Source organism: Fukomys damarensis, unplaced genomic scaffold (genome assembly GCF_012274545.1).
Source record: "Fukomys damarensis isolate Sample0158 unplaced genomic scaffold, DMR_v1.0_HiC HiC_scaffold_25, whole genome shotgun sequence".
In the NCBI taxonomy this organism is placed as follows: Eukaryota; Metazoa; Chordata; class Mammalia; order Rodentia; family Bathyergidae; genus Fukomys; species Fukomys damarensis.
In genome coordinates, this window is record NW_022900937.1 from 10296101 (window position 1) to 10322670 (window position 26570).

The window sequence follows — 26570 nt, forward strand, 5'->3', positions numbered from 1 at the left end:
CACACACACACACACACACACACACACACACACACACACACACACACACACCCTGGATGTATTCACACTACTGAAAACCAGAGGTAAAGAGAAATCTTGAAGGAGCCAGAGATGAGAAAGTATATCATATGCAGAACAATAAAGATGAACTGCAGCAGACTTCTATTAAAAACTTTGCAAGCAAGCAGGTGATACAGAGATACCTCTAATGCACTAAAATTAAAATATACCAAAAAAACCTAAAAACTGTCAGCTAGGTTATATATTAATTAAAAAACATGCTTTCAGAGAAAGGCAAGGGGTGGGTGGTGTGGCTCGGTGATAGAACTCTGCCCAACCATGTATGAGGCCTGGGTTCATCCCCAGCACCATATTTAAAGCTGAGAAAGTCTTGGTAGACTTTCAGGCAGAGGACATATGACTCCTGACAGAAACCCCAACATACACCAGTAATCATCATACTGTTTTCTGTGAAGAGCCAATATTGTATAGAGTGGGCTTTGTAGGTTGCTCTTTGCTATAGCTACCTTACCCTTGTAAAGCATGGGAGAGGCCATAATCAGTTTATCAATACATGAAAATAGCTGAGTTCAGTGACACTTTATTTACAAAAATAAGCAAACTAATTTGGGATCCGAGTCATTATGTGCCAACATCTTATCTCTACAAGGAAATGAGAATGAAAGTCAAAGACACATGTTTCCTTCTTTTAAAATCACATTATCAAGGAACTAAATGTCTAAAAATAATAATATCATTGTATTGTGGAATTTATAAAAGTAAAATATATGACAGACCAGAGGATAGGAGGAAGGACTTTGGAAGTTACACTGTGTTAAATTAAAGATTAATACTGTAGACTGAGGGTAACCACTGAAAAAATAAAGAGAAATGTAAATTTATCTACCAGTAGTGGATATTAAATGGAAAATTCAATCCAAAAACAGGCTAAAAAGGTAAATAAAGAACAGAAAAGACAAATAGAAAACATCTAGCAAAACAAGAAACTTAAATCCAACCACATCAACAATGTAATAAATCTAAATTATGAAAATGAATTAATCATAAGAAAGAGAGAAAGGAGGAGGTGGCATTGACTTTTTTCATTTGGTTTTACAGTGGTTTGTGAACTTCCATTTGCTAGTGTGATGGCACATGCTTGTAATCCTAGCACCTGGGAGGCAAAGAAAGCTTCAAGGCCCACCCCAAGGCTGTGTGAAACCTGTGGAAAGGAAGGGATGGGGAGGGTGGGAGGTTCTTCTCTAAATGAAAACATTTAAGTAATTAACATCACATCTATTAACACACTTCCTGTGCTGGTCTTTATTTTTACAAGTAAAGACAGTTTCTCCACCTCCATAAATTTAGGTAACAGCCAGTCTACCTTGAGCTAGTAACTTGGAACTAGAAGATGTGAAGTGCTTTCCTCTTATTTTCTTGAACATTGGGGAAGGGGGAATAAGCAAATTTAAATCCAGGTTTGTCTGTCCTGTTTCCCTTATACTGTATTACAGAATCTACAGTTCTAATAAAATTCACTTTAGCCGGGCATGGTGGCACAGTCCTATAATTCTAGCTACTTGGGAGGCTAAGACAGGAAGGTTACAAATTCAGGGCCACCCTGGGCAACTTAGTAAGAGCTTTTCTCAGAATTTAAAATTACAAGTAAGTGGAAAGGTCTGGGCATGTAGGTCAGTGGTAGAGCACTTAACTAGCATGTGCAAGAGGCCCTAGATTGAATATATGCAGTACCAGGAAAAGCAAAATTAACTTTATACTGTGTCCTTTTGTACCTTCACATCTCTTCAGATCTCTCAACTGTTTCCAGCTCTTGCATGCTTTCTGTTTTCTTTTTAGTGCAGTAGTTAATTGTTTGTGACTGTGTATACAGATAGTGCTAGAGGTACACATCCGTTAATGCTAAGGAAAGAGAAAAACCAGTAGGGCTTAATGATATTTAATGAAATGAAAGGCATAAATAATTTTAAAACCTCTAGAACTATCCAAAAGTTCCCTTTAAATTCCTTCCCTAGAATCTTTCTCTCCTGTAATTTACCATTTTTTCCAAATTATATTCAAGATGCCTATTTTCAGGTTTTCTAGCCAGTATATTTTATTTAAAAATCATAATTAATATATAGGTACCCTGAATTTTATAACTGCTGTATCTACTTTATATATAGATACATTTTATTCAAAAACCCAGTGAAGTGTAATTTTTTTTTTAAGTGGAATTATACAGTTGAAGCACCTGAGGGTCAGAGAGATTAGGGAATACAGATAGTAAGCAACAGTGTGGGTATTTAAACCCAGGTAGTCTGTATCTAGCATCTCTGTTCATAAGGACTACGTATCTGCTCATTTAGTATATATTGTGTCTTTTCCTTAGGTTCTTTTCTTTCCTTCCCCTTATCCTTTCCCTCCCTTTGTACTTTCCCTTCTTCCCTCCCTCTCTTCAACAAATATTTTATTCAGATAGTTTTCTTAATTGATTTGTTTCGCCATTTATATATTCTTTGAGGATTTGTAAAAATCTGCATTGCCTCCACAAGTGAACTTTATATTTTCATCTGTTCAGAGGTTAAGGCCAGCTTTTACCTATTTTCAAACTGCAATGATAAAAGTAAATTGTAATAGTTGAAACCACCTGGTAAAAATTGCACATCTCATATTTTATCCTCAGAGCACCTAACCTGTAGCAAGAACCTTATTTAAATCTTAGAACACTATGATGACAGTTTAAAGCTCTCTTCTGGGCTTTCTCCATCTGTTTCAACAAAATAAAATAATTTCTTTTTGATGTGTCTATATTTATATTTTTTCTATGGTATACAAAATGTGCTATTTCTACATTATATAGTAGAGGCCGTTGAGCCCTAGTGAGAAATTTTATTTATTTTTTAAAATTTTAAATTGAATTTATTGGTACATTCTAGGTAGACAGTACAGTTACATTCATTACTGGGATCGTGTATCTTTATATGCCAGGTCTTGGTTCTCATTTTTTCCCCTTGTCCCCACCCTCCCTTCACCCCCTCCTCTCCTTCCCACCTTCAAACACTTTAATTCTATTTTTAAATTTTCTCACATTTTTTTTCCTTTTCCCTTATTCCCCTTTCCCTATCCTTCTCACTGCCCCTACACCTTTGGTCCTTTTCTTCCTATTTCACATTGCTGATTGCGCCATTAGGATCTTGAGTACTATTTTAGTTTTTCACACTAGAGAAACTATTCCATATTTGCACATGTGTGACTTATTTATTTCACTTAGGAGTATATCCTCAAAATGTACCCATTTACCTATGAATGAATCTACTTTCTCATTCTTTATGGCTGAGTAGTATTCCATTTTATAGAAAAACCACATCTTCTTTATCCAATTTTCAACTGATGGGCAGATGGGCTGTTTCCAAGTTTTAGCTATTACAAACTGTGCCGCTATAAACATTAGTGCGCATATATCACTATGGTATGATTCTTTTAATTCTTTTGGAAACATACCCAACAGAGGGAAGGCTGGGTCAAATGGAATCACACACACACACACACACACACACACCCTGGATGTATTCACACTACTGAAAACCAGAGGTAAAGAGAAATCTTGAAGGAGCCAGAGATGAGAAAGTATATCATATGCAGAACAATAAAGATGAACTGCAGCAGACTTCTATTAAAAACTTTGCAAGCAAGCAGGTGATACAGAGATACCTCTAATGCACTAAAATTAAAATATACCAAAAAAACCTAAAAACTGTCAGCTAGGTTATATATTAATTAAAAAACATGCTTTCAGAGAAAGGCAAGGGGTGGGTGGTGTGGCTCGGTGATAGAACTCTGCCCAACCATGTATGAGGCCTGGGTTCATCCCCAGCACCATATTTAAAGCTGAGAAAGTCTTGGTAGACTTTCAGGCAGAGGACATATGACTCCTGACAGAAACCCCAACATACACCAGTAATCATCATACTGTTTTCTGTGAAGAGCCAATATTGTATAGAGTGGGCTTTGTAGGTTGCTCTTTGCTATAGCTACCTTACCCTTGTAAAGCATGGGAGAGGCCATAATCAGTTTATCAATACATGAAAATAGCTGAGTTCAGTGACACTTTATTTACAAAAATAAGCAAACTAATTTGGGATCCGAGTCATTATGTGCCAACATCTTATCTCTACAAGGAAATGAGAATGAAAGTCAAAGACACATGTTTCCTTCTTTTAAAATCACATTATCAAGGAACTAAATGTCTAAAAATAATAATATCATTGTATTGTGGAATTTATAAAAGTAAAATATATGACAGACCAGAGGATAGGAGGAAGGACTTTGGAAGTTACACTGTGTTAAATTAAAGATTAATACTGTAGACTGAGGGTAACCACTGAAAAAATAAAGAGAAATGTAAATTTATCTACCAGTAGTGGATATTAAATGGAAAATTCAATCCAAAAACAGGCTAAAAAGGTAAATAAAGAACAGAAAAGACAAATAGAAAACATCTAGCAAAACAAGAAACTTAAATCCAACCACATCAACAATGTAATAAATCTAAATTATGAAAATGAATTAATCATAAGAAAGAGAGAAAGGAGGAGGTGGCATTGACTTTTTTCATTTGGTTTTACAGTGGTTTGTGAACTTCCATTTGCTAGTGTGATGGCACATGCTTGTAATCCTAGCACCTGGGAGGCAAAGAAAGCTTCAAGGCCCACCCCAAGGCTGTGTGAAACCTGTGGAAAGGAAGGGATGGGGAGGGTGGGAGGTTCTTCTCTAAATGAAAACATTTAAGTAATTAACATCACATCTATTAACACACTTCCTGTGCTGGTCTTTATTTTTACAAGTAAAGACAGTTTCTCCACCTCCATAAATTTAGGTAACAGCCAGTCTACCTTGAGCTAGTAACTTGGAACTAGAAGATGTGAAGTGCTTTCCTCTTATTTTCTTGAACATTGGGGAAGGGGGAATAAGCAAATTTAAATCCAGGTTTGTCTGTCCTGTTTCCCTTATACTGTATTACAGAATCTACAGTTCTAATAAAATTCACTTTAGCCGGGCATGGTGGCACAGTCCTATAATTCTAGCTACTTGGGAGGCTAAGACAGGAAGGTTACAAATTCAGGGCCACCCTGGGCAACTTAGTAAGAGCTTTTCTCAGAATTTAAAATTACAAGTAAGTGGAAAGGTCTGGGCATGTAGGTCAGTGGTAGAGCACTTAACTAGCATGTGCAAGAGGCCCTAGATTGAATATATGCAGTACCAGGAAAAGCAAAATTAACTTTATACTGTGTCCTTTTGTACCTTCACATCTCTTCAGATCTCTCAACTGTTTCCAGCTCTTGCATGCTTTCTGTTTTCTTTTTAGTGCAGTAGTTAATTGTTTGTGACTGTGTATACAGATAGTGCTAGAGGTACACATCCGTTAATGCTAAGGAAAGAGAAAAACCAGTAGGGCTTAATGATATTTAATGAAATGAAAGGCATAAATAATTTTAAAACCTCTAGAACTATCCAAAAGTTCCCTTTAAATTCCTTCCCTAGAATCTTTCTCTCCTGTAATTTACCATTTTTTCCAAATTATATTCAAGATGCCTATTTTCAGGTTTTCTAGCCAGTATATTTTATTTAAAAATCATAATTAATATATAGGTACCCTGAATTTTATAACTGCTGTATCTACTTTATATATAGATACATTTTATTCAAAAACCCAGTGAAGTGTAATTTTTTTTTTAAGTGGAATTATACAGTTGAAGCACCTGAGGGTCAGAGAGATTAGGGAATACAGATAGTAAGCAACAGTGTGGGTATTTAAACCCAGGTAGTCTGTATCTAGCATCTCTGTTCATAAGGACTACGTATCTGCTCATTTAGTATATATTGTGTCTTTTCCTTAGGTTCTTTTCTTTCCTTCCCCTTATCCTTTCCCTCCCTTTGTACTTTCCCTTCTTCCCTCCCTCTCTTCAACAAATATTTTATTCAGATAGTTTTCTTAATTGATTTGTTTCGCCATTTATATATTCTTTGAGGATTTGTAAAAATCTGCATTGCCTCCACAAGTGAACTTTATATTTTCATCTGTTCAGAGGTTAAGGCCAGCTTTTACCTATTTTCAAACTGCAATGATAAAAGTAAATTGTAATAGTTGAAACCACCTGGTAAAAATTGCACATCTCATATTTTATCCTCAGAGCACCTAACCTGTAGCAAGAACCTTATTTAAATCTTAGAACACTATGATGACAGTTTAAAGCTCTCTTCTGGGCTTTCTCCATCTGTTTCAACAAAATAAAATAATTTCTTTTTGATGTGTCTATATTTATATTTTTTCTATGGTATACAAAATGTGCTATTTCTACATTATATAGTAGAGGCCGTTGAGCCCTAGTGAGAAATTTTATTTATTTTTTAAAATTTTAAATTGAATTTATTGGTACATTCTAGGTAGACAGTACAGTTATTTTCATTACTGGGATCGTGTATCTTTATATGCCAGGTCTTGGTTCTCATTTTTTCCCCTTGTCCCCACCCTCCCTTCACCCCCTCCTCTCCTTCCCACCTTCAAACACTTTAATTCTATTTTTAAATTTTCTCACATTTTTTTTCCTTTTCCCTTATTCCCCTTTCCCTATCCTTCTCACTGCCCCTACACCTTTGGTCCTTTTCTTCCTATTTCACATTGCTGATTGCGCCATTAGGATCTTGAGTACTATTTTAGTTTTTCACACTAGAGAAACTATTCCATATTTGCACATGTGTGACTTATTTATTTCACTTAGGAGTATATCCTCAAAATGTACCCATTTACCTATGAATGAATCTACTTTCTCATTCTTTATGGCTGAGTAGTATTCCATTTTATAGAAAAACCACATCTTCTTTATCCAATTTTCAACTGATGGGCAGATGGGCTGTTTCCAAGTTTTAGCTATTACAAACTGTGCCGCTATAAACATTAGTGCGCATATATCACTATGGTATGATTCTTTTAATTCTTTTGGAAACATACCCAACAGAGGGAAGGCTGGGTCAAATGGAACCTCTAGTCCCAGCTCTTTGAGGTATCTCCATCTTGACTTCCACAGTGGTTGCACCAGTCTGCACTCCCACCAACAATGGAGAAGGGTTCCTTTCTCCCCACAACCGCACTAACATTTGTTGTTGTGTGATTTCTTGATAGGAGCCATTCTTTGTGGGGTGAGGTGAAATCTCAATGTTGTTTTCATCTGCATCTCTCGAATGACCAGTGATGTGGAGCATTTTGTTCAATATTTAATTGCTGCTTTTATTTCTTTGTCTGAGAAATGTCTGTTCATTTCAGATGCCCATTTTAGAATTGGGTCTTTATATTTGGGGGGGCTGGTTGTTTTGAGTTTTTTATATATTCACCAGTCTGCACTCCCACCAACAATGGAGAAGGGTTCCTTTCTCCCCACAACCGCACTAACATTTGTTGTTGTGTGATTTCTTGATAGGAGCCATTCTTTGTGGGGTGAGGTGAAATCTCAATGTTGTTTTCATCTGCATCTCTCGAATGACCAGTGATGTGGAGCATTTTGTTCAATATTTAATTGCTGCTTTTATTTCTTTGTCTGAGAAATGTCTGTTCATTTCAGATGCCCATTTTAGAATTGGGTCTTTATATTTGGGGGGGCTGGTTGTTTTGAGTTTTTTATATATTTTTAGATAATAGTCCTTTGTCTGAGGAGCAGCTGGTAAAAAGTCTTTCCCACATTGTAGGTTGTCTCTTAGTTCTATTGTTGGTTTCTTTTGCAGTGCAGAAGCTTTTTAATAAGATGAGATCCCAGTTGTTGATTCTTTCTGCTAGTTCCCATGCTACTGAGAATTTGTTCATAAAGTCTTTTCCTATGCCAATGTCTTCCAGAGTTCTGCCTAACTTATCTTCCAGCAAGTTTAGTGTTTCTGTTTTTCTATTTAGATCTTTAATCCACTTGTATTTTAATTTAGTGCATGGTGACAGATAAGGGTCTAGTTTTAATCTTTTGCAGGTTGAGATCCGGTTTTTCCAACACCATTTATTAAAGAGGCTATCTTTCCTCCACTGAGGATGGTCAGCTCCTTTGTCAAAAATGAGGTAGCTGAGTGCATCTGGATTTGCTTTGTGTCTTCCAATATTCCACTGATGCTCAGGTCTGCTTCTTTGCCATTACCATGCTGTTTTTATCACAGTGACTTTGTAGTATAGTTTCAAATTGGGAATTGTCCTACCCGCTGCCATGTGTCTGTTGCCTAGGATGGCTTTTGCTATTCTATGTCTCTTATGGTTCCAAATGAATTTTTGGATTCTTCTTTCTAGTTCTGTGAAGTATAGTGTTGGGATTTCAATTGATATTGCATTGAATCTGTGTAGCAGTTTTGGTAGTATGGCCATTTTCACTATGATTCTTTCTACCCAGGAGCAGGGAATATCTTTCCATTTTCTTATATCCTCCGTGATCTCTTTTTTCAGAGTGCTGTAGTTTTGAGTGTAGAGGTCTTTTGCTTCTTTTGTTAGATTGATTCCCAGGAACTTCATTTTTTGGGTGCTATTGTGAAAAAAAGTGTTTCCCTAATTTCTTTCTCAGTGAGTCTGTTGTGTACAAGAAGGCTATTGATTTTGGGGTGTTGACTTTGTATCCAGCTACTCTGCTAAAAGTGTCAATTAAGTCGAGAAGTCTTTAGGTGGAGTTTTTTGGGTCTTCATTGTGGAGCATCATATCATCAGCAAATAATGACAGTTTAACTTCTTCCTCTCCTATCTTTATCGCTTTAATTTCTTTCTCTTGTCTAATTGCTATGGCTAATATTTCCAGAACTATATTGAAGAGGAGTGGTGATAGTGGGCATCCTTGTCTTGTTCCTGATTTTAACGTGAAGGTTTTCAGTTTTGGGCCATTTCATATGATGTTGGCTGTTGGTTTTTCATAGGTAGCCTTTATTAAGTTGAGGCATAGACCATCTATTCCAATTTTTTGCAGAGTTTTTATCATGAATTGGTGTTGAATTTTGTCAGATGCTTTTTCTGCATCTATCAAGAGGATCATGTGGTTCTTGTCCTTGACTTTGTTAATATAGTGTATTATATTTATTGATTTATGTATGTTGAACCATCCTTGCATCCCTGGAATAAATCCGACTTGGTCAGGATGTATGATCTTCTTGATGATCCTCTGTATTCTGTTTGCTAGTATCTTATTGAGGATTTTTGCATCTATATTCATTAAGGAGATTGGCCTGTAGTTCTCTTTTTTAGTTACGTCTTTCCCAGGTTTGGGGATCAAAGTGATAATTGCTTCCAGGAATGAATTTGGAACTATTGCTTCTCTTTCAATTTCATTGAAAAGTCTGAAGAGTAATGGCAGTGTATCTTCTCTAAATGTCTTGTAAAATTCAGCAGTGAATCCATCAGGACCTGGGCTTTTCTTTGTTGGTAAGTTTTTAATTACATCTTCAATTTCACTGATTATGATTGGGGTGTTTAAAATGTTTTCATCTTCGTTCAACTTTGGTAATTCATAAGTATGTAGAAATCTGTCCATTTCTTCTGTGTTTTTTGTTTTATTAGAGTACAGGTCCTCATAGTATGTATTAAAGATCTTCTGGATTTCTGTGGGATCTGTTGTGACTTCGCCTTTTTCATCCCTGATTGCATGAATGTGAGCCTTTTCTTTCCTTTTTTTGATAAGGTTTGCTAAGGGTTTATGAATTTTATTTATTCTTTCAAAAAACCAACTCTTTGATTCATTTATTTTTTGTGTTGTTTTCTTAGTTTCCATTGCATTGATTTCTGCTCTAATCTTTATAATTACCTCTCTTGTTCGAGCTTTGGGTTTTTCTTGCTCTTGTTTTTCTAGAAGTCTAAGAGTCATCGTTAGGTTGTTTATTTGAGCTTGCTCTGTTTTCCTAATGTGGGCATTCAGTGCTATGAATTTTCCACATAGAACTGCTTTCATTGTGTCCCATAGATTCACGTATGTTGTATTGGCATTTTCGTCTATTTGTAAAAACTGTCTGATTTCTTCTTTAATTTCCTCTGTGATCCATTGATTGTTCAGGTGAGCGTTGTTCAATTTCCATGTGTTTGTAAAGTTCCTACAGTTTCTTGTGCTATTGATCTCCAGCTTTACTGCACTGTGATCTGATAATATACAGGGAATAACTTCAATTCTTTTGCATTTATTCAAATCTGTTTTGTGAGGTAGTATGTGATCTATCTTGGAGAATGACCCATGTGCAGCTGAAAAGAATGTATATTCTGATTTTGTGGGGTGGAACACTCTATAGACGTCTAATAAGTCCTTACGTTCCAAAGCTTGGTTCAGTTCTAGTATTTCACTGTTGATTTTTTTGCCTAGATGATCTGTCTGTTTTTGATAGTGTGGTATTCAGATCCCCCACGACAATTGTATTAGTGGTTATTTGGTTTTTCATGTTACTTAATATTTGTTTTATATAGTTGGAGGCATTTATATTTGGTGCATATATGTTTGTGATTGTCATTTCTTCCTCTTGGATGGTTCCCTTTACAAGGATATAGTGGCCTTCTTTGTCTCTCTTAATCAGTTTTGGTTTGAAGTTTGCTTTGTCTATGAATAAGATTGCTACCCCTGCTTTTTTCTGGGCTCCTGTTGCGTGGAGAATTGTTTTCCTTCCTTTCACTTTCAGTCTATGGGCTTTTTTGCACTAGGTGTATTTCTTGTATACAACATATTGTTGGATTTTACTTCTTAATCCATTCTGCCAATCTATTTCTCTTGATTGGTGAATTGAGGCCATTGACATTGATAGCTATAACTGATATGTACTGACTTATTATTGTCATGTTATTGTCCTTTTGTTGACTCTTTTTATTTTTTGTCCTCTCTTTTTAGTTTCTTGCCTTGGCTATTTGATTTGCTCTGTTGGGCCTCCTGGTGTTGTGATCTTCTTTGTTTTTTTCTAGGATATTGTTTAAAATTCTTTGTAGAGCTGGTTTAGTATTCATGAAGTTTCTCAAGTGTTCTTTGTCATGGAAGTATCTTATTTCTCCGTCCATTTTGAAAGATAGTTTTGCAGGAGACATCAGTCTTGGTTGTAGGTTGTTTTCTTTTAGGACTTGAAATACCTCACTCCAGGCTCTCCTTGCCCTAAAGGGTTTGTGTTGAAAAGTCTCCTGTGATTTTGATGGGCTTTCCTTTATATGTGATTTGTTTCTTTTCTCTTACTGCTTGTAGTATTTTGTTCTTCTGTTGGGTTTCTGGGATCTTGATTATTATATGTCTAGGTGTAGATTTTTTTTTTATCGTGGCTAGTTGGTGTCCTATATGCCTCGCTTATCTGTATATCTAATTCTTCCCCTTTGTTTGGGAAGTTTTCTGTCATTAATTCTTTGAACAGCTTTTTAAAGTCATTTGCATTTTCTCCTGGTACTTCATGGATACCTATCAGTCTTATGTTATTCTTCTTTGCATCATCTAGGAGTTGTTGGATCGATTTCTCATGCTCCCTTACTGTTTTTAAGAGACCTCTCTTTTCACGGTCACTCTCTGTGATCCTATCTTCTATATCTGAGATTCTATCTTTGCAATCTTTTATTCTGTTTCTCACGCTTTCAATAGAATTTTTAATCTCCTGGATATCCGTTTGAATCTGTTTAATGGATTCCATTTCTTTCCTATGTTGGGTGTTCATTGTTTCCATTTCTTTTTATGCTGGGCCTTCATGGCTTCTATTATGTTCCTAAGCTCATCTGTTTTTTTGTCAGTTTCTATTCTGGAGTCTCAAATCATGTCTTTCATTTTGCTCACCATCTCTGTGGTTATCTGGGAAATAATTTCTGTTTTGAATTTTTGTAGAGCTTGATTGATCAGTTTTTTTACTTCGTGTGCTGTGAGTTCTGAGTGTACTGGTGTTTCACTATCTGATTTTTCATCCTCCTTTGCTCTACTGTTTGCCATTGGTGGACTGGAAGTCTGTCTTTGTGGCTTGCTTAAGTATTTTCTCATCTTTATTTTTGCTGTTGGGTTGCCCTTGATTCAATCTCTGGGTCATTAAATCTTCTTGATATCATTGCGTCCCAGACTTTGATTCTCTATTGTTTTATAGACATTTTCATTTTCATAATTGAGAAAACAACTCAACGTATCAATCCCTGTCCTTTATCCCTATCGATACAATCAGGAACATAATAGGATCCATCACCACCCTTTATAGCCGGCCATGCCTCTGCAGAGTGCGTCCGAGGACTGGCTCAGTCGGGATCTAGTATCCGGGGCTGGGGGTGCTCAGCGGTGCCAGCACGGCTAACTTCCTGGCACTGTGTCAGAGGCAATCAGTGGCTCCCGCTGGAAATGGTTCGGCTCCAGAGGAGGCCCATAATTCGGGCCGGGCCGCACAGCAGAGGTGGCTCTGAGTCCAAGCCAGGGTGATGACGCAAAACTCACCCTCCTGGTGCTGTGTCGGAGCCAATCAGTGGCACTTGCTGGAAATGGCGCGGCTCCACAGAAGGCCCGTAGTTTGGGCTGGCTGAGAAATTTTATTAATAATATTTAGAATTTTTCTTAATCTGGGAATATAAAAATCTTGGTAGTTTTGAGTATGTTAACTTCAATTTTTATATTAAACATGTTATATCCACAGTTAACTACCTCAAAAAGTATAGAACAAATATATGATGATCTGATCACACACATCATTTTTGTAACAGCACATCATTATACCAAAAGATGTTTGTTTGTTTTTTTTGCAGTACTGGGGATTGAACTCAGGACCTTGCACTTTGAGGCAGGAATTGCACCACTGAGCTAAATCCCAGGTTTTAAAAGTGTGTATTTCTTAGGAGTTTGCCCTCCTCTTTTCTCTATATGCAGTACTCAAATTTACATTCTATCAGAAAGGAGGTGCCTGATAATTTTAGTTGACAAAAGATGTCAGATTCCTAGAACATTAAGATAAAAATCATCTAGTCATATTTGCCATGTTTTTCAGATAAAGCAATTGAGTTCTAAAGAGGTCTAAAGACAAATCCAAGTCACACAGCTAGTTCACTGCACAAACAGAAAAGGACTCTCATGACTTTCCTTTCCATGTTTATTTCATTCTACAACCTTGTTTATGACCAGATAGTTGATTAATTATAGCAGTTCATTGATTAGCTCCTTTCCTTCTTATTCTAATTCTCCCTGTCAAGGGAACTACCTAATTAACAATCACTTGTTATCCACTATTTTACAGCATAGTTCTCTTACACTGCCTCTGCTTACACATGGCTCTGCGCCATAGATGAGCCTTGGAGTAGGACCTGTCCCTGGTACACAAACAACAAGTGTAGAATTCAAGGCCAGTGTTCTCTGAATAATTGACAATGGCAAAAACAAACTTGGACATTGGCTTTGCCTGGTAACGTTATGGTATAGATTAAACAGCCAAAATACAGAAAGATGAGAGAAAATCATGGGAATTCCCAACATTGAGCTTAATCTGCTTATTGTATAATATTTTGAAGATTCTAAGAGAAAGACTGATACAAGAATTTTGTAGAAGGTGTCAGGGGGAATAGATTGTGTAAGTATGTGATTTCAAAGATAGAGTAATATTGAGAAGGAAATGAAATACAAAAAGTAGATGTATTTGATAACTCTCCCTTCTCTGGCCGACAGTATTTGTTGAGGTGACTGTTACTTGACTTATTTCTTAGTAGATAGGGTTATGGTATTGGAGGATTGGCTCAGGTTGTTTATTACCTAGAAAGTTGTAAACAATCAATTAAATTATTTCAAATCCTTCGTTATTTAAGAATGCAATAAACAGTAAGGTACAAAATTATTTGATTTTTGAAAAACAATACACATTTGTGACATTTTTGTTGAACTGCAACCAGAAGACAGTTCCCACTTGAATCTGTTGAATTATGAGAAAAAAGTAAATGTCTTCATTTCTTAGATATAAACATTTTGAACAGCATGTTGTTGGAGATCTATAGAGACATTAAGGAAACACACCTAAATTTTGAATTTAAAGGGAAGAAACAATACAATAATAATCTAAATGTGTTTTCTTGGACAACTTTAAAAATTCACTTGTCAAGTAAAACATCTCAGAGAAGTGGGATTAACATCTTTAGCTCCCTATGATAAGCACCTTTTTAATATATTTTTGTATTTGTAACACTAGACCATAAAATGGTCCAGAAAGTTTTGATAAATAACTAAAATTGATCAAAAATTTTTTATGTCCTACTCTGTTTATCCATTCCTAATTTCTGACTTCTTGCCACTTTGCCCAGTCAAACATTTTCTTCTGGACATTTTCATGGCCAAAAGGCAGGTTTCTCATGCTCATCTGCTTGTTTGTATTTAACTTGTGATTCTGACATTAAGTGGAAAAGCAGAAAGTGAGAGGAAGAAGAGCTGGATTGGTGAATGTTTGCATCCTGGACTACTTTCTCTCAAGTTTAAAAGTCTCAAGTCATGTTTAAAACATGTTTAGATTGCCTTGGTTAGTGTGTTCTTATCAGGATAAAATACTTTATTAGTCCTTCAGCAATTCTATGGGAATTATTGATTGGGAAGCCTTTATAGTTCTGATGCCTGAAACAGGAAGTTGGTACAGCATTAAAATGACATACATGGTGATATAATGGCTAGGTTAGAAAAGTGATTACAACTGGGAACTTGCTAATCACCTGCTCCTCTAAGGATCCGCTGGGTTATCGCTAATCTTACTCAAACTTGGCATTTTCCTGTGTTGCTGCCTCATCATTCATAGCTGTGAGTAATTTGGCATAGAGTAAGAGGAGGACATGGAGAGTCCAGCAGCTGTGCTTGTTGGCAGTAGATAGTTAAATATCTTCAGTTTAGCCAGCAGCATGCTTGGCACAAATGTTTGCCAGTAATACTTAAATTATTGTAAAGAAAATAGGCAGACGTTTATTTTAAAATCCCCTGCCTCTTTTCTTGTTTTAGGAAAAAAAAATCTATTAGATTGAGATCCTTCTTTCATTTTTTTTTTTTTCCTGTGAGTTTGAGCAGGTTGTTTTCAAAATGAGGTCTGTAATTCTGATGATAGCAGTGGCTGAGGTTTTTTTTTCAGTCAAGAATTTCCAAGTTCTTTATAAGCATTAGTTAAACTGTGCAGGCCTATGTGAGGTACATGTTACTTAGTTAATAGTACTGAAAGAGCGAGGGGGCCATTGACTTATAACTTGTCCAGTTCACTTAGGGAGAGAGAAGAGCCAAGAGGTGAATCCAATTGTTACAATTCTGTGTCTCTGCTCTGTGACACCCAGTGGCATTACAGTTGTGCTCACTTTGTAAGACAGCATTGTGTGTTTCTCTAGATGGCTAATATATTTCCAGTTGTAATTTTTGGTAAGCATTACCTACAAAAGAATCAAGTTCGCCATGCATGAAAAAACTTTCAAAGGTATCTGTGGAAGAAAACGGTCTGCTCAGAAGACTGTTACCAAAGGCCAGGAATTTAGCCCAGTGGTTCTGCCGACTGCCTGACAAGTGCAAAGTCCTGAGTTCCATCCCCAGTACAGAAAAAAGAAGAAGACTGTTACCATATCAGATTTGTGCCCAAGTATTTAGATTTTCCTATATAAGGATCTCACTGTTTTTCTGAAAAGCAAGTGTGGAAAAACACATGATTTATATATTGAAATATTTAATTTAGAACATAGTAATGTTGAGAGAGATAAGTTTTGAAGTGCCCAGGAATTCATTTTTCTAGGTTAAGCTTTTATCATTTTAAGAAAAAGATAGTGTAGTGTTAAATTATAGCACCTGGACATTTTAATGTAATAGACGGTAGCTTTGAATTAATGAAATCAGTGTGTCTTACAAAAATGAACAAAGAAGCAACATTAATGTTCATAGAACACCAAAATTACTTTAGATTTTCATTGTCTAGCAAAAGAAAAGTCCATCTCTGGCCTTCAACTTGACACATGTGTTTGATCAGTTTGTCCTCGGCAGTGTATCTGTCTTTTGCCTTTGAGGCCATTTGTAGCCACAGGATAGCATGATCTGAGTCTTAAGTGGAAGCATACATGACAGTTGTAAAACCACACAGCAGAATACAGCTTATCTGTCAGGACCACTTCTGTTGGAAAATCACTTACCTAAAAGACTTTACTATTCTCATTCTTGCCAGCTTCTCCAAAGACCTCTCTGTGAAATGAATAGTTTCATCTTTATCTTAGTATGACCATAAGATACAAATTTCTCCACTCAAGTCACAACAGGAGTCTTCTTCCTGATTCGATGGACCTTAAGAAATTGCCCTAGCCCTAGATGATTCCTTATCATATCCTCTGCCACCACCTATACTGTGCTTAATCTTGGATCTAGGTCTCAAGACATCAGACCTTGCTGCAAAGAGTTGCTATAGTGTAAATTTGCATATTAAGTAAGAATAAAACTGATGCCATTTTCAGCAAGGATTGTGACACCATCTGCCTGCAATGGGATTTAAAAAAAAACATGCCTACTGTTGGATACCTGGTCTTCTACTAGGTTATAGCCTTTTCCACTAGTTGGCATACATTGAGGGAAGCAGCTTATATCTCAGTCATTTTGTAATCCCATTCTCAGAATGACAAAGCCATAGATGTTTGATGCAACATGTCAAACTTGGGTTCTCCTGTCTAGTCAGGTGCTAAATTGTTTGTTACTGGATTGAGGAGGAATAGGAATATAGAACTGTCCCTATCTACTGCTCAGTTTCAGTTTGACTACCAATTGTATCCTTTGACAAAAAAGCTTACGCTAAATTATCTTTTGAAGAATTCTTTATAGGTCGTTATTAACATTAGTTTGTATTTTTGGAGCTTAGGTAAACAATAAAGAATTATAACTTGAATTACATTAGAGATGACAGTTTTTTAAAATTCTGTGAGTGTTTATTACAGTAACTGTTGAAGCTCAATAATTCATGTGTCTTACACAAACACTAGGGAAATTAATTTCTTGAACTTCGTAAGTTTACTATTAAGTGTTTTAAATACTATATAGATAAATCAGAATTATTTCCTGAGTAGTTCTTAGTTTGGGGTCAGAAAATAATCTTGTTCATGTAAACCACATAAATCTATTAAAATAAATTTATGCACACAGGATACATATTTATATATGTCTACTGGCTTGATATACATATAGACATATACTTGTGTATTATCCAGTAATATTATGCTATTCTCCCTAGCTGGTGTTCTGATTTGGGGTTTCAGGAATTCCAAAATAGAGGGAAAATCACTGAGCTTGGATAGGAAAAAATTACCATCTCATTTTTAGCATATCTAAGTGAAATTTAGCGTGACTCTTCAGTTTTGAATGAAGACAGCAAAATACTCCTAACAGTACCTATCACTTGTCACTAATAGAATATATTATCATTTATGTTTTAAAATTATTATTGTTGGGCCAGGGATTTAGCTCAGCGGTTCGGTGGCCTGCCTCGCAAGTGCAAGGACCGGAGTTTGATCCCTGGTACCACCAAAAAAAAAAAAAAAATTATTATTATTAATAATAAGCCTGCTACTAGATCTACTTAACTTGATAAATTACTACAAAACAGTTTTTGAAAATATGAAGGATTACTTACCAGTTTATAATACTGGGAATTGTGATCAAAAATACTTTTTAAAACTTTAATACCATATAAACACTTGGCATTAGTTCCCCTCAAAATATCCCCCCCTCCTTCAAACACATTTATTCCATAATTCTCACCACATTTTGAAGCAACTCTGAAATCCTCTTTCATGAATGTATTTAATTGCACTGTCTTGGCTGCCACAGTGTTCTTAAGGGATACAAAATGTTTACCTTTCAAGGTCATTTTGACTTTTTGGAAGAGCCAGAAATCATGTGGTGCCAGATTCATGATAAAATACTTGAAGACACACTCATATTTTTATGAACTTGCCCTTCCACCACATTTTGGATCACACCTCACACAAATAAGACACTAAATAGGAATTCCTAAATTGTTTCAGAAATTGACAAGAACCATGAAAAAATTGTGTTTGAAGTGAGGAGGAGAATTGTGAGAGGGATTAATGCCATATTTAAACATACATTGTATTTTTTGATCATCCCTTGCATATATTCTGTTTTGTGCACATTATTCTGAGAAGCCGGCCAAAGAGGCTTATGGTATACATGCACATTTCACTTCAATCTACATCTTCAACATAAAGTCCCTGTACTACAATATCCCAGTAAGTTCTTTGACATAATTTTTCCTAGATGTTCCAGGGAACGACACATATTAAGTTACTAATAGTTCTTAAGCTGTGTTCAGCTGAAGTTTACTAATTAAAATTATATACATACTGACTGCATTTTTTTAAGAGTTCCTGAACTTTTATGATCCTAGAAAATAACTAGTTCCTAAAAAATGGAAGGTGAAATAAAAATTATTTACATTTAAAAATCTAATTTGAATAGGGTTTAATTTTTAAAGCAAGCTATCAACTTTCCCATTTAGAAAAAACTTTTGCTTTGTAATATGTTCAGTTTATGTTATATTGTGTTTTGCTTCTCTGAATTGAATATTCTTTGTGAAAGGGACAGGTTTAAAAATTTTGATAGATATAGGAAAATAAATTAGAAATCTGCATTTTCTTAGTCTGTTAATTGGGTAGCCTCCCCATATGTAACAAAGATTCTATTTGAAAATTGTAATTTAATAAAGATATAGCTAAGACAGGATATAAAGTCAGCAATACCTTTTCTATATACCAATAAATGAACTGGTGGAGAAAGAAATATTGAAAACATTTCCATTCACAATAGCTTTTTAAAAACAAAATATCTAGGGATCAGCAGGCTGATCCCTACTACAATGAAAATTATAAAACATGGAAGAAAGAAACTAGAGACACTAAAAGATGGAAAGATTTCCTTTGTTCATAGATCCACAGAATTGATACTGTTAAAATGGCCACATTACCAAGAGTAATCTTACAGATTCAGTGCAACCCCCATCAAAATTCTAATGATATTCATTAAAGTAGAAAATACCCTAAAATCCATATGAAGCACAAAAGATCCAGAATAGCAAAACCAGTCCTAAGTAAAAAGAACAAGGCTGGGAGCATCACAATACCTGTTTTCAAACTATACTACAAACCCCCAGTAACAAAAGTATGGTTCTGGCATAAAAACAGACATGTAGACCAGTGGAACAGCACAGAGGACACAGAAACCCATTCAGCTTCAGCCATCTGATTCACTGGACAAAGCAGCCAAAACATCCATTGGGAGCAAGACAGCCTCTTCAACAAATGAATCTGGGAAAACTGGATATACTATATGTAGGAGACTGAAGCTATATCCTTATCTCTCATTTATTAAAAAAAGGATCAAAAAGCTAGATATAGAACCTAAAACTTAGAAACCACCAGGAAAACACTTGAAAGCCATAGGTACAAGCAAAAACTTCTGGTTAAACTCCAGTGGCACAGGAAATAATAGTAGTAGTAATCAACAAATGGGACTGTAAACTTCTGTTCCAACTAAGAATTATTATCTGTAATATATAAAGAACTAAAAAGAAAAAAGTCAAATAGCCCAATCAAAATGGGCAGAGTTGTACAAGCCACTTGTCAAAAGAAGTAAAACAAGCAATAAGTAATTAGAGAACTATAAATCAAAACTGTATTGAGATTCTGTCTCACTTCAGTCAGAATGGCTATCATCAGGGATATAAAAAACAATGAATACTTTAAGGGTTTGGGAGGCTGGGGATTTAGGTCAGCGGTTCTGCAGCCTGCCTTGCAAATGCAAGGGCCCGAGTTCGATCCCCAGCACCCCTCCCAAAAAAAAATTGGGGGTGGGGATAGTGTACACTGCTCATGGGAATATAAATTAGTGCATTCACTATGGAAATCAGAATTCAGGTTCTTCAGAATAACAATAGAACTGCCATATGACCTAGTCATACCACTTCTTGGTATATACCCTAAAGAATTAAAGTTGACATAAACCAGCATACCTAAATATAATGCAGTACAATTCATGACAACCAAGAAGTGGAGCCAGCCTAGATGCCCATCTACAGATGTATAGATAACGAAATTGTAGTATATATACACAGTGAGTGTTAATTACTCTACCATGAAGAAGACAGAAATTATGACATTTGCAGGAAAATGAATGTAACTGAAAACAGTCATACTAAGCAAAGTAAGCCTGATTCAGAAAGACAGGTATCATATGTTTCCTCTTATATGTAGAATCTGAAAAAGATTCCAAGAAGATAAAAGGGAAACTTTATTAGACAAGAGGAAGGGAAAGAGGGAGAGGGAGGGGATATAAGGATGGGCAGTTGGGGCATAAAATGTGGTCAAAATATACACATGTATAAAACACCACATTGAAATCCAATACTTTTCTAACATTAGTAGGCACTAATAAACGATGTTTTAAAGTAGGACTAATTGGGCCAAGGATTTAGCTCAGTGGTTCCATCACCTGCTTTGCAAGCACAAGGACCTGAGTTTGATCCCCGCTACCAAAAAAAAATGTAGGACTAATATTCATATATTGCTTTGTTCCTTTCCCTCCTCAACGTGGTTTTTAAAAGGTTTTTCCTAGCATGCTTAAATGAAAATACAATACACTGTAGATTGTTACTTAACTCTAAGCCTTTTTGTCTGTTTTTAATTTTAGGTAGTTATGCATATTTATGGGATACAGTGTGATATATATGTACCCTATAAGATGATTATACCATGGATTTAAATGTGTGCTGATTGTTAAAACAATGTTTCAGAGCCAAGTATGGTGGCACATACCTGTAATTCCAACACTGGGAGACTGAGGCAGGAGGATGGAGAGTCCAAGGCCAGTCTAGACTGCAAACCAAGTTGGAGGCCTTCCCAGAACATAGAGATCTTGACTTAAAAAAAAAAAAGAAAAAGAAAAAGAAAAAAAAAGCAGTATTTCAGGAGGAATTTGCAAAGCAGAAAGAGCTTTGTGATTATGACATCTGCTGATAGTATATTGTGGTAAATGACTAAAGGCACTGGTTGTAGTCTTAACTTATTTGCTTAAAATGTTGGTGTAGTCTCACATTCTCTCCTACCAAGTATATGAGGCAGAGTTTGTTGATACAGGCAGTAATTTTTAAAAACTAAAGAAAGATAAGTTCTTAAAAGGATTATTTTAATATATTCTGAGTTAACTTATCTCATTGAAAAATGTTATACCTCCACATTTAGGCTTTTTTAAAAATTTAGGCCCCCCCCCCCAGTAAACCTTTCTCTGGCAGTTACTCTGAATTGGCATTTCTTTTTGGTTTCTGCTGTCTTCATTTCCAGGAGTCTCTAGTCCATTCTGATGAGACTACAGGAGGGATGTGTACCAGAATTATATGCATTACAATCCTTTAATTTTTTTTATGTCAGGTTATCCAATAGAAGAACCCTAAACCACAAAGCATAACCTTGACTCTTATGAAAAGTCTTCCTTTAAAAGGCACGTCCTTTAAAAATTATGTATTTTTCACTTCATAAGTATATTTGGCAAATTAATGTTCTCTCTGTGGAATATATTTACTTACAGTGAGAATGTAAAACTATCTTAATTATCCTTTTTTATAAATCTGCATTTTTTTGTGTGTGTTGTCATTACTTGATCTGAAGCCAGGAGAACTGTCTTTAAAATGCATGCTAAAATATCCTTATTGGACTCAATAAATTAGGTCCTTATTGGACCTAACTGATAATGTGTTTCATAATAACTAGATCTATTATTAGAGGATCATTCTATATCTAAGGAATTAGCAAATGCCAGACTTAGAGATTTAAGATATTTACATGTGTTAGTCAGCATAGCATGCATTTTTTTGGGGGGGGGTGGCTTTCTATTATGTACATGGCTTCTTTTTTTTTAAATTTCTCATTGAGTTTATTGGTATATTTTAAGTATACAGTACATTTACATTCATCATTAGGATCTTGCACCTTTACATGACAGGTCTTGGTTCTCATTTAACATGCATATTTTAATGAAAAAGACCTAATATTTAGTACATATATTTATAAGATTTTCAATTTTGAGCATCTTACTCACTTTCACAGATTTTAAATTAATCAACTATACATTTATACAGTCATCTTCACGTCTTAATTTTAAACCTTTTGAGTAATTATCAGATTTAATTAAACAATTATTGTTTTTACCTTGGAAGGGAGAGTCATCTTGTTTATTTTGCCTGTTTTTTATATCATCATCAAATTGTGATCTGTTTCAGAAATCTTTTTAAGCAGCATGTGTACTTATGAGATACTATTTAGTAACACCATATCAAAAGCTGTATTATATTCGCAGGCTCACTTTATTGAGCATACTTAACTAACGTATTGAAAATAAGTGAGAGTTCTGCTATCTTTTGTCAGCACCAAAATCTTGTCCCATGCTGCCTGATGGAACAGTCATGCATGTACCACTGGAGTTTCAGAGCTAACCAGCGGCGAGACATATGAATTATGGCCCCATATTGAACATGTTAAAAGTGAATACTGTTCCCACAAGAATTCTTAAACATCAGCGAGAAGGGTATAAATTGGTACCGAGACATCATTGAATACAATGGCAATGTCAGTAAAGCTGACAGTACACATCATTTACTTCATTATTGCTATTTTGGGGGGAAACTCTTGTGTATATGATATATTAAAGGATATTTATTTCAACACTGTTCATAATAATAAACTGTCCTTCAATGGAGGAATAAACTGCTTTTATTTGTATGAGACATTTTACAACTAAAACTGAGTGAACCTAATGTCTATTGTCAGTATATACCCTATCTCAAAAACATAAGGTTGCATGAAAAGACAAGTTTCAAAAGGGTATATCTATATAATCCCATCTGCCTCAGTGTATTAAACTTTAAACAATAATAGATATCATTTGAGTGTATTAACATACAGTGGTACCTCAGTTTTCGAATGGTTTTGTTTGCAAACTAAATTGTTTGCAAACAACTGTTTGACAGAATTTTGTTTTTATTTGCAAACTGTATCAGGTGTCAAGACATGACTGTGGTCATCTTTCCCACACAAACACAAACATCATCTTTTCCAAAATTGTAAAAGAAATTTAGTTCGTGAACTAAGGTACCTCTTGTCTTTAAAAGTACAAAATATGCGTGGCAGTAACACACACCAACTTAATAATAATAATTACTTTGGGGTTTGAGTTGAGCTGTACTTATATTTTACTTTCTAAAAGAGAGAAGGAGAAAGTTTCAATTTGAAGCAAATATGGGAGTTGTTTTCCCTGGTGGGTACATGGATTATATTGTGGACTATTTAAACATCTGTTCTTGTTCATTCTTTTGGATGTATTTTCACCATTACACATTCACAATAAGGTGTTTACATGCTCTTTTATGTAAAGAAGGAATTAACTATTAAACTGACTGTATTTAAAGTAAGCTTTCTAGAACTTTTAAGTTTTTCAATTTTCAAACTTCTAGATAATTACCATGAATAGTATAGAAGTTGAATTGTCAATAAATGATTTTTAATATAAAGTTATTTTTTTCATTCTGTAGGAAAAACATCAGAAAGAGGCTCATTTTCCCTGTACAGCAGAGATACTGGATTACCAGGCTGTCAAGTAAGTTTTATGAATAAAAAAGCAGTGAGTTGATTTTTTTCCTGTGGTGCTAGGGATTGAACTCAAGATCTTGCTTGCATGCCCAGGAAAGCATTTTACCACTGAGCTACATGCCTAACCCAAGGAGATTATTTTAAAACAGTTAAGTAAAGACATGTTTTTAAACAGTTAAGACATTTTTAGTAATAAGACAGGTACAAATCCACATTATTTTACCATTATTTGTTCATTTAATTTTTGACTACTGTTATGGTTTGTGTTTAGAATCCTCCTGTGGTCCTAGTTGGGGCTTTTTCAGAGGTGGCTGGATCTAGAATGTGATGCTGGGATTGATTCATGATTCAGTGCTAGGATCAAGGAGAACTCAGATTAAGGGCACAAGTGCTGTCTGCCCTAAATAGTCTGTATAAGATAAAAGGGACAAAAAGATGCTATTATGGTCCCTTTTTTCTTTTGCTGTCTTTGCCTGCCACTCTGATTTGGAGCTAGTCATTTATGGACTGAAACCTCTATGAACTGTAAGCCAAATAAACCTTTCCTCTCTTAACTTGTAGGTGTCAAGTATTTTGTCTCAGAAATGAAAAAAGTAACTAATACAACTATGTGAAACTTTATTTAAAGAAATTGAGTAATACTTTGTTTTATTTTGTTCCCTTTGTTTAAATCATCCCCCTTCCCCAGTTTTACCTAGTATCTTTATCACCAAAAATTTTGATAACCGACTTCCATTTTAACTGGAAACAGAATAGCCAAAGTACCTACTCCTCTCTAAAATATCTGTTATTTCCAAAAATAGTATTTGCATAGTTCCTCATAGAAAAATAAAATTATTGGTCTATTATTTTATTGACTTTATTGTTTCATTATAAGCATTTTTATATAACCAGTGGTATCCATTACTAGCTCTTACCAACTTACAAGAGCCGAATATTTTTAAATTTTCATGAATATTGCAAAGTGGTTGATATCACATTAATATTTTAAAACTGTATATCATAGAAGTGTATGTGCTAGAAATCTAAAAATGCTGCAAATCATGTCTCTCTTTTTTTAACCAGTTGTTAAACATTAGGGCCAGGGATTTGGCTCAGTGGTTCCACCGCCTGCCTTTAAAGCACAAGGGCCCAAGTCCAATCCCCAGTACCAACAAAAAAACATTTACCAGCACACTGCTCATAGACAGTTATAGAGAACCAAAAAATATAAATGCTTATTCAGGTCACAGTAGGTCAGTAGAAAAGTGGCAGTTGATCTTCTGGGCTCTGGTAAGGTATTGTCTGACATTTTTGAAAGGTAAGAGTATCTACACAGATTCACCATTTCTTCTGTGACATGTTTAGCAGTGATATGCACAATACCTGTCTTTTGAGCCAGATCAATCATGGATTTGTGGTTTTCATAGTTGTCAATTATAATTGGTATAAGAATTCACTCTTTTTTATGATGCAAGTTTGAATTTCAGAATCTTAAATTGTTTTTAAGAGTTGTGGGTGAGGGTCCTGGATTTCGTTTCTGATCTCAGCTACATCTTAGATGTGTATTTGTTCTGTTTCTTATGGAGGTTTTATTTGTTTTATGAACTTTGAACCCAGGACCTTCACACTGAGCTAGATTCCTCACCCCCTTCCCTTTTTTAAAATTTTGAGACAGGATCTTGTTCAGTCACTAAGTTGCCTAATCTGAGCTCAAACTTGCAGTCTACTGCCATATTCTCCTAGAGTACTGTGATTATAGGCATGTGCTCTATACCCTGCTTCATGATCAGAGTTTCTGTTTCTATGAATAGGTTCAGAGGAAAACAAAATTATAAAAACTAACGTATGTCATTTTGACCACAAATAATTATTAAAATTAACTGCAGAGTCCCCTAGACATAAAGTGTTCTGTAAACCACCATCTGACATCACTGAATAGACTTTTCTGCCAATCCTGCTTCCAAGACTTAAAATTCTTTGTACCTGCATTTTAGTCTACGGCCATACTATGCGCCCGATCTTGTCCGTGCCTAGATTTGAGATCTAAGGCAGCAGCTGGGCTAGTCAATAATGACTCTTATACTGTGCATTTATAATCTTATTCAGTTGTTATTTACTGGGTATAAGAAAGTGCTATTCTTAGTTCCTGACAAGTATATACTGGAAAAATCAGTAAATGGCGGTTATCAGAAGGCCTAGATTAAAATTTTGTCTCTACAGTGATTACCTCATTTGAATACTGGATTTATAAATTCTGCTTCTACCAATTTTGTAGGTCTTTGAAGGTTAAACTCTGCATACTTGTGAAAAAGTAGTTTGTGTTTAAAGCTGTGTTATCTAGCAAGTGGTGAACCTAAACCTATACTTCAGATTTTTAGCTATGATCTGACTATACAGGTACTTTAAACATGTAGTTTCAGATTCATAGTCTTATGTTCTTACCTTTTTCCATTTTATTTTATTTGGTTGAGAAAGGTACTAGGGGAGTGCTCCAGGCAATTCAAATTCACATGGACCAATGGTGTTTGTGTTTTGAGAAATTCTACTCCACTGTGTGTGCCAAATGTAAGGACATGCAGTATAACAAAAATATAAATTATAAGGCCACTGTTTGACAATTCCTTATAAACATTTTGGCAACCAGGCAAGCCAAAGCAAAAGACATCAATAAGGTTACTGGAGTGTGTTATACAATATACACAGTGCTGTGTACAAGATTTAAAGATACTTGTGCACAAAAAAGATTCATTTTTGAAAAATTTAAGCAAAGCACATCCCTTGAGATGAAGTCCAAAATTTAGCAGAGCAGAGAGAGGATCATACTGTAGCAAGAACAGACAGTATCAGTGAAGGTAGGAGAGCTCTTAAAAAGTAAAAGGATTCATCCCTGAAAGGATGAGAGGTTATGTTGTCACTGTTTCTTAGCTCTGTATTGCAATTGTGAGGAGAAAGTATGATGGAAGACACAAGCTGATGTGGA

General features: G+C 35.4%; 1 protein-coding gene across 5 annotated transcripts in view; it reads left to right on the plus strand.

Annotated features, from left to right (window-relative positions):
* The window catches only part of Tcf12 (transcription factor 12), a 363012-nt gene that overhangs the window by 237522 nt on the left and 98920 nt on the right, over nucleotides 1-26570 (plus strand). For all 5 annotated transcript variants that reach the window (XM_010641272.1, XM_010641271.1, XM_010641273.1 and 2 more), the window contains exon 5: nucleotides 23551-23615. In XM_010641272.1, coding sequence (XP_010639574.1) covers nucleotides 23551-23615 — 65 coding nt within the window. The remainder of the gene's footprint in view (nucleotides 1-23550; nucleotides 23616-26570) is intronic.